Here is a 14,449-nt window from a genome sequence, read left to right as displayed (position 1 = left end):
AGAAAAATAACATTAATAAAACGTTATTGTCGCATCTCGGTCAAACAATTTTTTGAGCAAATGAGCATTATAGACAACGACTGATATACGTTTCGTTCTTCCCAATCGGCAAGTGACTTCTCGGTAATAACCAGTGGTTTAATAACAGCACTCGTTATCCTGACGTCAGCAACTGAATGTATAATATAGCTGACAAGCTTTAAACAACGGAAAAGACAACGATCCGAACATTGCGGGACATGTTCTGGAACACCATTTTTTTTTGTCTTCGGGCCGAAAACTGCAAGAAAATACTTGCATGGTGCAATGCAAAGAGTTTGAAAGAATCGATAAAAAAAGCAGTTCGTTGTTCTGAGAGAAAAACACAACGTCTGCGCTGTACCTGCGCTGTAACGTCGCCATACCTTTCATAAAAATGCCAAGTTATAATTTTGTTTGTCTCTGTATATTTCTGTATATTTTTTTCTGTACATTTGTTTCTGGACTGTGTTGCTTCGTTGCCGTCAATGCCAGGGGGGACCAAGATTTTTTTTCAAGCCGTAAAGGAACGGCTTTTCTTCTTGGCCCCTTTCACAATGTGTACGTCATGTTGTGAAGAACAAATAAAAATGAATGAATGAATGAATGTCGTGGAACATTATGAAACGATATAAAAGGCTGTCCTTTTTTTACTTTAAGCACATGTAGTCACTCTTAAACGCGCAGAGGCCATCCGAACAGCACTGAAGAGTCGCGGGCACTCACCGTCGCTGCTCCAGACAAAGTAGAAGACTAGGACGAGCAGTATGAACAGGGTCACCGCACCGCCAGCGAAGAGAGGTAGCGCCCCTTCATTCTGCATTTCGTACGCCCTGGGCATGCGCCAAAGGCAGAGTCTAGCTAGCATCTCGCTGTCGCAAGGTGAGAAAGGATTGTACTAATGATAACGGACCCGCATAAAAACTCTCCCTTAGCCAGCAAAAGAAAAATGATCAGTAAAAAATAGCCTACGTTCTCTACTCAGCATTCAAACTGAGCCTCCAAGATCACCAGCTCGACGGGCTCTGGCCGACCAGCGTATTAAAATACGGGACGAAAATGTGGCGCTGGAGTAGTGAGTCCCCATGGGCCCGATAAAAGCAATATAGCAGCTGCAAAGTGATCCTCGTTCTGATGGAAAGTAAAACTCAGAGTAGCATGCTGTTTATTAAGGATCGGCTCACCAGCACGGCTTCCCTCTCACTGCCTCCTGGCCCATCATCGAGAACGTTAGAGAGAGCCTTCACTCAACGCGCGGGTCATAATTATCTGTCTTACACTCCAATCGCTACCATGGTCAAGAGATGTCAACTGTGGGCCTCCCCGCTTCATTTTCCCCGTCCTGAGTAACGTGAACGGTATTGGACAGTGCAAAACTGTCGCGTCCACGCAGACGTAAGAATGACGGGTGATCTGGGAGAGGTGCAGCAAAGTGTAGTTGTAAGCGCCGAAGGGAAATAAGTCGTGCTGTAGTTGGCTAAAGTTGCGGCAAAGTGTTTGATAGCAAGAACATGAAGATCGCTCGACCTACTCACAGCATAAGCTCTCGCGCCGCAATAAGCTTGCTCTCATCGGCAAGCCTTTAAACTGGCACAAGAAAATAACATTTTTTTTCCAAACAGAGTGCATGCACCTGTTGTACGTCGTCTGTTCAGGCTGTTCAGACTTCAGGCTTCTTTCACGTTTTTGTTTATCTTCTTTGTGTTGCCTCCGCTGAAAGCGCGCGGCGAACGACAGTTCCCGAATAATTTTGCAACTTCGCAGTGAACTAATAGTATTAATCAGAAAGACAGCAAACTCGCCTCAATGACAGATCCGTCCCAGAAGCGAGGCTTCGCTCAACTGTTTTTGCTGTACCTATAAACGAATGTTAAAAACGGCCCCTTAGCGCAGAAAATAACACCTCGTATAGCGCAGTACGTTAAATTACATGGCGCAACAAAAAAAAGCCTGAATGGGATCGTCGTTATGTTTGTCATAAAATCCCGAACACGATGCGATTTTGATTTTTTTTTGTTCTCGGTTCACACAGTAAACAATTTAAACCTTGTTTGCGGTTGTGGTATATGGAGCGAACATGGATTATGAGGGACGCCGTAATAAAGGTTTATGGTTCATGGTTTATGGGGGATTTAACGTCCCAAAGCGACTCAGGCTATGAGGGACGCCGTAGTGAAGGGCTCCGGGAATTTCGACCACCTGGGGTTCTTTTACGTGCACTGACATCGCACAGCACACGGGCCTGTAGAATTCCGCCTCCATCGAAATTCGACCGCCGCGGCCGGGATCGAACCCGCGTATTTCGGGCCAGCAGCCGAGCGCCATAACCACTCAGCCACCGCGGCGGCTCCCCGTAATAAAAGGCTCCGGATTACTTTAGACTGCATGTCTTTAAAGTGCGCCGACATTAAACATCACACAGCGGCTTTTACATTTCTTCTCCATGGAAGGGCGGCCGCCGAGACCGGGATAAGCCTTTTTTTTTCAAAAGGTGTTCTCGGATCATTAAGTCCATATAGCTGATTTATGAGTGAGCTAGATGAGATCCTCCTTAGGTTGTATAACGCAGCATCCAAGCTTGTTCGTGTTTTATTTTTTTCGCTGCTGCGGGCGCATACTTGGGAAGCTGCAGAGAGAAGTTGATTGAACTGCATCGCGAGCTGGTACAAGGAAGCACCTACCTGTCGACAATTACCTGGACAGGCGAGCTAGGAGCAGTAGTGCGAACTGAGTGCCGCTCGATGCTTAGTGGCTCGTTCGATGAAACGGAATCGCCTCTGTGGAAGAGAACAACACGAACTGAGTTATAAAATCTAGGTTAGCCAAGGCAACTGCTCAAATTCAGGTTACAGCGACCACTGGAAAGACAGTATACGGACAAGAGGAGTTCTGAATAGCTATGCTCCGACAGTCGTGTTGCCTGCACGGACCCGAGCTAGGTGCATTATAACCCTCGCGTAATGGTTGCAAAAAAAAAAAAAAATGTGACAGCCCTGTTTCTTATTTACACTACCTGTCTATCAGCTGTTCAGACGTCACAGCGAGTCGTTAATTCTTGATTTTTTTATCCCGATCACGTGATTAGCCAACGCCTAGCCCATACAAATTGCTACGAGCACATGCACCTGTTAATGAATTCAAGACACTAAAGAAAGATTTAACAAAGATTTGCAGATTCGAAGCTATGCTACAATAAATTAAACGACTAAAGAACAAAGTATACACTGGAACTATGCGGAGCTGTACTCCAGAACGTCACCAGAACAGCAGCGCACCGATGCGGCCGGTGCTGTGAAACTATTAACCATTATTTGAATACAAAGCACCGCTAAGTCTTGTTCCACCTCTCCTAAAGACAGCGAAGAAGACGCATGACGAAGGAATTTGCTCGTCATGCAGAAGCGACCCACGTATTCTTAATTTTTGTTCTTAAAGGATTCCTGGTACCTTACGAAATATCTTATACACTAGGAATTACTTATGTTGTATAGGAAAGCCTTCCTAAACGGAGTAATCGCCGACCATTAGCTTCTTTTAGCGTTTCTATTGTCCCCCTAACTGCCACTTGCAACGCCGTCATGTTTACTCTGTCCGTTAGACATGTGGTATATGAAGTTGCCGATGAGGTAGTGAAGGTGAATGCTCGCTATGCCGCAGTGAATTCGAACGCATGTTTTTTTCATGTTATCTCAGCACCTCAACCTTAATCAACATCGGTAAATAACTAGATAACAGTTCACTGTTCTTCACGTTGACCTCAATGCTGAAGAACATGGTAGCTCAGCATGTGCGCTGGGGTAATTTTTTCTAGCATTTGTCTTCAACTTCGCACAGCAAGCTCATGTTCCGTACATACACGACACCTCACTGCGATCCAATCTTCTTAAGAATGCAAGAACTTAGGATGGAATCTGTACTATTTCGTTAGCTTAGAAAAATCAACTTTTCTGACCAATTACTCAGGTGTTTTATACAGCGGAAAAGTAATTTTACGCTACCTGGGACCTGAAGCTGATGCCATAGCGCACACTGTCCTCCTTTTTCTTCTTCTTCTTATGACTGCAGTAGCTGGAACATCGAACCTCCTTTTTTTTTTTTCGTGGGAGTGCTACCATTTATTTACTTAAAAAACAGCTGTTGAAACCGTCAAAGGTTTTTTAATTGTTCAGAATTGCTCACGTGTCAAAAATAAGATTAAAATTTATAAACCAGAAAGACATGCGCTATAATAGAGCAACGGAGAAAACCAGGAATTCAAAATCTTCTACAATGTCACTGACAGCCCGAATCGGCATTGATCAGAGACCGCTTAGTGGCACTTAAACGCAGCAACATAACTTTTTTGTTGTGTACATTGCGTAAAAAAAACACGAATATTAGTAAAAAAAACTACCGGTTTTGAACTGTACCGGGAAGGTACAAATTTCTAGATCTTGGCTGTTTCATGTCACAGTCGTAGGAATTTTTTAGTGATATTTTGTTTCCTTCTTAAGTAGACATATAGCGCTGGAAATTGTGCGCTTTGTATTTGTAACGGGAATGATGATGATGAGCTCTGAAATATTTATTGGGTTCAATATCAAGTGTGCTCAGTCTGGGAGGGGTCCTTAGTTCCGGGCTCCTTCCTGCAGGGGCCTCATACATCTGACCGGGTCCACCAGCTTGCACCAGCCATCCAGGTCCGAGCTCGACAGCACAGCTTCCATTGGGCCGAAGTGAGGTTAGGGATAGGGCGGGCTGCCGTGAAAAGCTGTTTAGAAATAACGATTGCACTCATATTCATTGTGGATGTGTAAACGTACATGCTAGAAACGCCTTCCTGCATGTTCCTAACATGAATTTTGTATATATATTTTTTAAATTTGTGTTCCTCGGTGTCGTAGCGTTTGCGATTTTTTATCTGAGGCTTTGTACTAACAGGGACGGGATATCCGTGAAATCAGATATACTAGCCGGTCGAGTAGTTTTTCGACGTCAACTGCATACAGTGACGAGGATATCCACAAGGGAACTCATCAATTCGTTCTTATCGGCACTACCTCCCAGTTATAAACATGAACCGGAGGCAGTAAATATGATACGCCAGGCGGCAAAGAATATTACTCTTGAATAGTGTCCGATGAAATTATTATTAAAGTAATGAGCACCACCAATGGCTTGGGCTATTTCAGCTATCACCGAGTACACGCCTTGGGATCTACCAAAAGGTACTCCGCTTCTGCGCTGTTTTGTGCTAACGTCCGCAGCATTGTAGAAAACCGTGTATAGATAATAGCCGAAACTACTGATCACTGCTGCCGGAGCAGCATTGTTGTTGCAATGCATAAAAAACGAAATCCATACTATTGCACATGTAGGTAATGTGCTGTAGGAAAAAAAAAAGACAAAACCTTTGAGACGCAAATTCTGAGCACAGTACATAGATTGAGTGTTCTTATAGAAAGTTCAGAGCCGCCAAAAAAATTCAGTACATGTAATGTCACCGGTTATTTTTCCCGCCTTCATGGTGAAAGACGGGAGGTTTTTCTCGCATCCAATTAGTAAAACAAAAAGAACGCCAGTGTTCTGAGCCTGTAGTGATCAAACGAGACAGCGGTAGTTGCCAGTCATCCGCTTTCGATGTCTCCCAGCGTGCGCCCTTCCGTATCGGGGACCAAAAGGACGACGGTGGCAGCGACCAGGAGCACCATCATGCTCAGCGCCAACAGGGACGCCCTCTGGCTCAAGGAACTGAGCACGTCCACCTCGAAGTGGAGCAGCACGAACGCCACTAGCCAGCGCGACGCCCATATGAACGAGGAGGCCGGGTGGCGCAGTCTCGATGGCAGCAGCTCGCCAGTGAGCAACGTTGGCAGGTGGCACAGGCCCACCGAGTAGGCCAGCATCAGCGAGGTGACCGAGAGCAGGGCGCCCCAGCTTGTCACCGAGGGCTGTTCGTCCACCGACCACTCGCTGCAACAAAGTAGAGTTCACTGGTCTGTAATATACGCTGACTTCGATTTGAGAATATTCGATCGAGAGTCACGGTCCTACCGGTGGGATTATACCAGAGAACAGGCTGAAGAGATGGCGAGAAACGGAAGGTTAGGAGTTTAAATAAATCTACATCATACTGTGCTGGCAAATCAAGCCAGCAAATATGTTGTTATACATAATAATGAGGCTGAATTTGGCAGTGTATGGTGTGTTATATCGTGCTTAACGACGCTATGCGGCTCATAGTATGAGGGACGTCGTAAAAGAGGGCTCGGGATTAATTTAAACAAGATGGTGTTCTTTAACGTACAGTGACATCTTACCGCTAACAGCTGTTTTGGAATTTTGCCTTCACCAAAATGCGGCCGCCGCGTTCAGGTTCAAACCCGCGGCCTTGGGATTAGAAGGAGAACACCGAAGCCACTGAGCCACCGTGGAGATTTGTGGGGCCGTATTGCAGGCGGCTTGATTGTCTGACATGGGAATGATGTGGTGCAGCCGCCAATTACTGCGGCAGCACCAGGAAAAAAAATTCCAGGGGTGATTGCACCGAGAAGATCAGTCCTCCCAAAGTGTAGGCGGCACTTTTCTCTGGCCGACAAAAGGCTGGAGCTGTACGAATGCCAAAGGGGGTACTTCCAGGGAGGAGCTCACCCGAAGCCCATGTACTCGAGCGGCCGGAAGATGAACAGCACGCCAGCCACCAGACTAGAGGAGGCGCCGAGTAGTCTGTGGCGTCTGGCGATGTTCGTCACGGCGGCGACCATGGCGGTGAACCCGACGTGGAGGGCCACCACGAACGCAGCCACTGCCTGCGCGGGCATGTCGGCCACCGCAGTCCCCAGCACCTGCACCGCTCGTAGAAGCAAGAACTGGGCGCAGGACAGGTTCTGGAGGAGGTGGAGCAGCAGGCATGCCACCACCATCCTGCGGGTGCAGTGCGCCTTGATTATTCCCTCACGAAAATTACAACCGCCTCCCGTGGACGTTGCACGGAGCGCTAAAAAACAAAACAAGGGGCCGTCCTTATCTTTTCTGTTGTTGAATGATCGATCGATGAAAGCACTCCATCGCTGCACGCCGTCACATTGTTGAGAGCGCTATTCAGCAAAAGTGCCGCAAGGCGCCCGTGTGCTGTGCGATGTCAGTGCACGTTAAAGATCCTCAGGTGGTCGAAATTATTCCGGAGCCCTCCACTATGGCACCTATTCTTCCTTTCTTCTTTCACTCCCTCCTTTATCTCTTCCATTACGGCGCGGCTCAGGTGTCCAAAGATATATGAGACAGATACTGCGCAATTTCCTTTCCCCAAAAAACCAATCATCATTAAGTGCCGCAAAAAATATTTTCCAACAGAAGAGCTTTTAGGCGTGTAAGAACCTTCGTGAGAATAAAAGTGAAATGTCAATATTATTGGTCGCATAGCCCGCACAATTGTTTTCCTTATTTTTCAGTACGCATTGGTACGCATTTGTGAACACAAGCAAAAAAAGCTAGTCAAAATACGTGAAGGCTTTTAAATAAAAAAAGATGTTGGCCACAAACTGTAGCAGACTGACGCGTGAGTCACAATGCACAGAATCAAAAGCGCTTTATTCCAAGAACACGACTGCTTAAATAGCTGCGGCGGTGGCCCGTTATCAGCACAACCGGTGATAGCAACACAGGCACAGAACTGGCGCATGCTCTCTTGTGGCACACCTACGTCACAGTGCGTGACTGCACAATCTACCACATCCCTTCCCCCTTAGTCATCGATGCCGTAACGTCGCACTGGGTTACGTTGGCGAGTGGAACGCCGGAGCGGCTGAGACGTCTCGGGCTCCGGAGGTCCCAGTGCGCGGCTTGACATAGACGGCAGAGCGAACGAGGGACAGGTTTGCTGGTCTGTTGTCCGGGGATCAGAGCACCATGCTCTGCGAACGTGGTTGCGGTGGCGTCGGTGCACAGCTCCGTCTGCCGTACTCAGCTCGTACATGACGTGGCCTATCGGTCGCGACACGCGTGCAAACAACCACTTGGGCCCTGGCCGGAAGTTCCGCGCGTACACGGCGTCCCCAGACTGGAAACCTCGTGGTGGCGGCTGCCGAAGGCAGCTTGCGTCACTCTCATCCGGGCGAAGGCTGGATAGGGCGGTCCTGAACTTCCGGCCCAGCATGACTTCGGCTGGAGATTTCCCGGTCTCGGCGTGCGGCGTAGAGTGCTGTTTGAATAGAAATCGTGCAACCTTGCATAATACGGTGCCCTGTCTCTGTTTCCGTAACGCACACTTCAGTTCTCGGACCATCCGCTCCGCCCTTCCGTTGCTCGCCGGGTGGTACGGCGCCGCATACATATAGCGTATACCATTCAGTTTCAGGAAAGCCTGAGTTTCTCTGCTTGCAAAAGCGGTGCCATTATCCGACACAACCAAGTCGGGCAAACCATGTGTTGCAAACATTTTGCGAAACTTTTCAATTACTGCAGATGACTGGAGAGACGGCATCACTTCAATTTCGGCCCAGTTTGACAGGGCGTCTACGACCACCAAAAAAAACACGCCCTGGACGGGTCCTGCGAAATCCACGTGTATTCTACTCCACGGTCGTTCAGGCTTAGTCCAGAAATGCGTTGGTGTCCTTGGTTCACTCTGCCTGTTTTCCTGGCATGGCGTGCAGTGCCTCACAAACTCGACGATCTTTTCGTCCATCTTCGGCCACCACACGTACGACCTAGCGATTGCCTTCATGGCCGTCACTCCTGGATGGTTAGCATGCATAAGGCTTAGAACTTGCTTCTGCAGTGCCTCTGGAATAACTACGCGGCTCCCCCAGAGTACACAGTCACGATGTACGGACAACTCGTTTTGTCTTACCCAATATGCAGAATACTTCAGGGCTACCCGTTCTCGCGGCCAGCCCTCCAGGATCCATTGCTTCACCTGGTACAGCAGGGGATCACCCCTGGTGAAAGCTGCCACTTCCATTGCGCTCACTGGAGGGTACTCCACAGCTTCCAGAAGGAGTATGTCGCCTGGCGCCTCGGTCTCTTGGCGGGTTAAGGGGCCCGGTAACCTGCTTAGGCAGTCGGCGTTTCCATGGTCCTTGGTTTTCCTGTACTCGATGATGTAATCGTATGCCGACAGCATTAGCGTCCACCGTAACATGCGGGGAGAAATAACCGCCGGAATTTGCTTCTGCCTCTGGAAAATTCCTAGCAAGGGTTTGTGATCCGTGATAATGAGGAAATCTCGCCCACAAAGGTATTGGTGAAAATGTCGAACCCCAAAAACCACGGCAAGGGCCTCACGGTCAATCTGAGCATAATTGCGCTCCGCCCTAGATAGCGTTCTGGACGCATACGCCACAGGCTGCTCATTTCCTTTGCTGTCGCGATGAGCCAAAACGGCTCCTACACCCACAGATGATGCGTCGCATGACAACACTAACGGGACATCCGTCTTAAAATGCACCAGCAATGAGTTAGACGTTAGCAACTTCTTCAGGTTCTCAAACGCTTCCATATGCTCTGCACCCCAGTTCCATGCTACGTGGCTATCCAACAAACGATACAGCTTTTCCGCTACTTCGGTTCTTCCCTTCAAGAACCTATTATAGAAATTTATCATACCCAAAAAGGCTTGCAGTTCCTTTTTGTTCTTGGGTGCAGGAGCTTGGTGGATGGCCTCGACCTTGACCTTGGAGGGGTAGATGCCCTTTGCGTCAATCCGATGCCCTAGAAACTCAAGACTCTCCTTGAAAAATTCGCACTTTTCCGCTTGAACTCTGAGACCCGATTTGGCCAAGCGGCTGAGGACTTCAGCCAACATCCTTTCATGCTCCTCAATCGACTCGCTGGCAATCAGGATGTCGTCTAGGTATGTCGCTACGTGCGGCATTCCAGCCAACACGGTGTCCATGGTTCTTTGAAAAACACCAGGAGCAACGGACACGCCGAACGGCAGACGACAAACCTTGTATAGCCCCTGCACGGTGTTAATCGTGAGCAACTCTGCCGTTTCTTCATCTACCAACAGTTGCTGATAGGCCTGCGTCAGATCCAGCTTGGAAAAAACACGCCCCCTTCCTAACCTCGCAAAAAGTTCTTTGCTTGTCGGAAGTGGGTACACATTGCTTTTGACGGCCTGGTTCACAGTGCTTCGATAATCCCCGCATATTCTGAGGGAGCCGTTTTTTTTCCGCACCACGACGATTGGCGTTGCCCAGTCGGAATACTGAGTGGGTTGTAGAATTCCCAGCTCCACCAAGCGGTTAAGCTCTGCCACGACTTCCTCCCTCATCGCAAACGGAATGCTACGACATTTCAGGAACCTGGCTTGGGCGCCCTCCTTGAGTTCGATGTGGATGCGGGGTAGGGCAGCCCCTGGAAACGTGTCACTGAACACCTCTGGAAACCTTTCCAAAATGCCTTCTGCTCTGGCGTGGACGCTGTAAAGGCCAGCTATGCTGATTTCCAGTGGCTGGAACCAATCCCGGCCTAGAAGAGTGTTTCCCTCTTTTTTCACTACAAGTAGTGGCAACTTAAATTCTCTGCCTTTGAACTTCACGGGCACGGACGCTTTTCCCAGCACGTCGAGACCTTCCCTCGTCCAGGTAACGAGTTGCGTGTTGCAATCTTCCAGCTTGATCTGTTTCGCCACTTGCAGCTTTTGAAATTTGTTCACACTAATAATAGACCTGGCAGCTCCAGAATCTACTTCCATAGGCACGCTTTCCTTCCCAATCTCTACAGCGATGACGTACTTTGGCGTCCCACTTTTTACTTGGCTGATACTGAACGACTCGTCGTACTCGCTCTTCACAGCATGTTCCATATCATCCAGCTGCATTTCCACTTCTGCTTGCTTTTTTCGGCATGCTTTTGATAAGTGTCCCTTTCCACCGCAGCTGAAGCACACAGAATCTTTGTATCTGCACCGCCATCCTGAATGGGCTGCCAAACAGCGAAAACAACGCCGCTGTCTTTCTGGTTTCTTCATGCTCGCCACCCTTCCTACTTCTGCCGTCAACTCCTGCTGGAACTCGGGTTCTTGTGCATTGCTCCTCATTGCTTTTTGCTGCTTGGCAGTCGTTTCCGCCGTTACTGCTAACTCGTATGCCGTCTCAAACGTCAGATCCTTTTCCGCCAACAAACGCTGTTGAACCACACTGTCCGAAATTCCAAAAACCAGACGGTCACGCAACATTTCCTCTAACGGAATTTTTGTACCGCCAAATCCGCAGTTCTCGGATAACTTGCGCAAAGCAGTGACATAGTCAGCCACGCCCTCTCCGTCTTGTTGGTCGCGCTTCGAAAAGACGTACCTCGAGTATAGTTCAGATGGCTTCGGGTTGATATGCTTCTTCACTGCGTCGACGATGACTTGATAGCCCACGTTGGGTGGCCGCGAAGGCTTGACGAGGGTTGCTATGAGGGAGTACGTCTCTGGCCCACAGCAACTGAGCAACACAGCTCGTTTGTCGTCATCCGTTGTGAGCTTGTTAGCTGCGCACGATAACTCAATGCGCTCGACATAATCTACCCACGATGAATTTTCACTGAGGTCGAACTCTCCAATGCGACTGCCGAAAGCCATGTCGCCGACCAACAGGCCCTTGCACGGGTTCGACCGTGCCTTGTCGCCACTGTAGCAGACTGACGCGTGAGTCACAATGCACAGAATCAAAAGCGCTTTATTCCAAGAACACGACTGCTTAAATAGCTGCGGCGGTGGCCCGTTATCAGCACAACCGGTGATAGCAACACAGGCACAGAACTGGCGCATGCTCTCTTGTGGCACACCTACGTCACAGTGCGTGACTGCACAATCTACCACACAAACCTTCAGTATAGTGCCGTTTCTCGCAAAAACCATCTTATCTCAAGCGTCTTCCCAGCGTTCCCTCGAAGCAAGACAAGAAATTAGCCGCGGTTTAACTATTGCTTAACCTGGTTATAGAGACCGGAAGCTGCGGTGTATCGGGCAACTAGAGCGGCTAGGCGTCTGCAACGTTGAGTGCGTTCCGCACACTGGATTGGCAGCACGCCCACCCTGCCGCCCTGGCAGGCGGCAGTTAAATTAATCGCGAGCGGTTGGTCACCCAATGAACGCTGCGGCCTTTATATTCCCCGAGACTGACGTCATTGCGGCAGTTTCAATCGCGCGATATCACGCGATTGTCACGTTACTATTCTGCCCCTCTACCGGCGAATCGAAAGGTCAAAGGTGAAGTGGTGCGACACGATGGTGGACCACATATGGTAAGGCCTATAGCTACACTTGACCTCTGGCTCACTTGAAGGTCAACAAGCAACGCACGGCGAAACCGGCTTTACCTAGCGTTGTGAAGCTTTCCAATCAAAAAATGAAGACTTCTGCATCTGTCTGGTGAGTATAACCTATAATATTAGAGTTGGATCAAAGAGGCAGAAGGTGGCCACCTCGCCTGCCGGGGCCAGCGGAGCTGAGCGGGTTCCGCAGGGGCCGCAACGGGGCGCTGGGGTCGGAAGTCCGGCGGCGGGTCGACGCCGTACAAGCGCATCACGGCCGTGTCGGCGTCCAGCGGGCGTCCGCGCATCTGCAGCCAACGCGGGTTCTCGATCGCGTAGGCGTGCAGCGCCAGCACGGGCATCGAAGCGAGCGCGCAGCCGGCCGCCTGCAGCTGCCAGGCAAGGCCGCCCAGAAGGTAGGCGACTAGCGCTCCCGCGCTGGTCGACACCTGCGTCAAATACATACAGGCACAGTGAAAGCGATTGCTTCTTTTTTTTTATTCGGCAAGTGTGCCATGAGACATAAGTTGAAAAAAAGGAAGAGGGGAAAGGCATTCCTGTTTTAAAGAGATAACTTCCATAGGGTATCTTGCGGAGTCCGCTGTAGTTGTGAGCGAGAAATCCGGATCGGTAGAAAAGGTGGCTACGTCACACGTGGAGAGACGGATTTGAGAAGTTAGCAAAAAATTAGAAAAGAGCTCAAGTGCACCTCGCATTTTTTTAAAAGTACGTGCCGGTGATTCCAAACAAACATGAGAGGAAAGGAGGAAAGCTTTGATGCGTAGTAGGACGAGAGAATGGCCGGACGAACATGCTACGTGCGTCCCAGCCATCGCCAGTTCGTCTGCGCTGTTCGAGGCTATCCTCTGCTCTCTGCAGCATCGTGACGCGGCAGGGGTTAGACCGGCAAGGGCGACCTCGTTCGTGAATGTGTACCCAGCGCCTTAACCAAATTCTTACGGGCGTGCGATTTGTTAACGGCTCCGGGAAACGACACGCTAATAAACGAAGGACAGTCGGATGCCGCAGCTGAAGTCTAGACGACTGGCCACAGGACTTGGTTTTTTTGTTTTAAACTTTACCCGCGTTACCCTCATTTTCTTCCTTATATCCGACACAGTATCATCGGCCGTCTGCTGCTCTACGGTGGGGAGACCGAAGCGGCAAAGACAGCAAGCAACAAAGAGCGATAACCACGGTTGGTGTCCTAATGCATTTAGGTTAGCATTAAGAAAATGCCGACAGCTTCACTGCGGTATCGCAGCTAGGCGCATTTCCCGATACCTGGTATACGTAGTACCCCCCCCCCCCCCTCCCCCGCGCATTTCGCATAATCCCTTTCCTTCTTTCGACCTCCTGCACCTCTTCATGCATATTTAAACGCGCTAGCCACTGCCCCCAGTCACCCCTGAAGAAAGAGCCGAGCCGGCTCCGAAACGTTGGGTTTTAAATTAAAGTTTTTGGTTGGAGATGGATGTGCCAGAGTTTATTATGAGTCATCAAACCCAACCAGACAGGAAACTCTGTCAAAATGTTTAGTTTTCAGTCCATACGTAGCAAGTACGTAGTACGTATCCCTTCAAGGACGTATGGCTTCAGGAACGTACAGGCTTCGCCAAAAGTAACCAGACTGCATGGTTTGCTTCTCATTCTAACAGTAGAGTCCCTAAGGCTTCCCTAAATATAAAAAAAGTTCTCTTAAGTTGAGGACAAGAGTTCTCCTTACCATACATAGATTTAGAACTTGAGGGTTGGCACAATAGCTTCAATATGCGACTGGGAAGCACGCCGTCTGGCCTGGTTACTTTTGAAATAGACTGTACGTACGTACTACGTACTACGTCCCTGAAGCCTGCTTTGTGGCAGGCGACCCACCTGCCCTTCGGATTGTTGGAAACCTGGCAGGTGTGTATTCCTGGCAGGCCTCCACCTGGGTGAAGGCTACACCTGGGTCACGGCGTTCAAGGCATGTGCCTTCAGGGAAAAGGCCTTTAGGTGAAATGCCTTTGTGGCCTTTAGGTCATATGCCTCTGACCTAATGGCCTTCCGGGTAAAGGCATCTATGCCGTTAGCACGTTAGAACCTTAAGTGCCCAAGGCAACTAGTGCTACAGCACGATATTCCGTGCTTAGCCATGCGAAATCGTCTGCTGTTTTTTTTTCTTCTGTAGGTATATTTCCACCTGAATGCTGTTTGCGGCCCAGCA

At 49.3% G+C, this 14,449-nt stretch overlaps 1 protein-coding gene across 1 annotated transcript; it reads right to left on the bottom strand.

Moving 5' to 3' along the window:
• Positions 1-4,620: 4,620 nt before the first annotated feature.
• On the bottom strand, positions 4,621-12,707 carry LOC144124295 (solute carrier family 2, facilitated glucose transporter member 6-like). Its single transcript, XM_077656930.1, has 3 exons — positions 12,415-12,707; positions 6,649-6,921; positions 4,621-5,970 (listed from the first exon to the last, which is right to left on the bottom strand). The coding sequence occupies exons 1-3, from the start codon at positions 12,705-12,707 to the stop codon at positions 5,625-5,627; spliced, it is 912 nt and encodes a 303-aa protein (XP_077513056.1). The 3' UTR covers positions 4,621-5,624.
• Positions 12,708-14,449: the final 1,742 nt, after the last annotated feature.

Source organism: Amblyomma americanum, chromosome 3 (genome assembly GCF_052857255.1).
Source record: "Amblyomma americanum isolate KBUSLIRL-KWMA chromosome 3, ASM5285725v1, whole genome shotgun sequence".
In the NCBI taxonomy this organism is placed as follows: Eukaryota; Metazoa; Arthropoda; class Arachnida; order Ixodida; family Ixodidae; genus Amblyomma; species Amblyomma americanum.
Note: the sequence above shows the minus strand (reverse complement) of the source record. Positions and strands in the feature narration are given on the sequence as shown.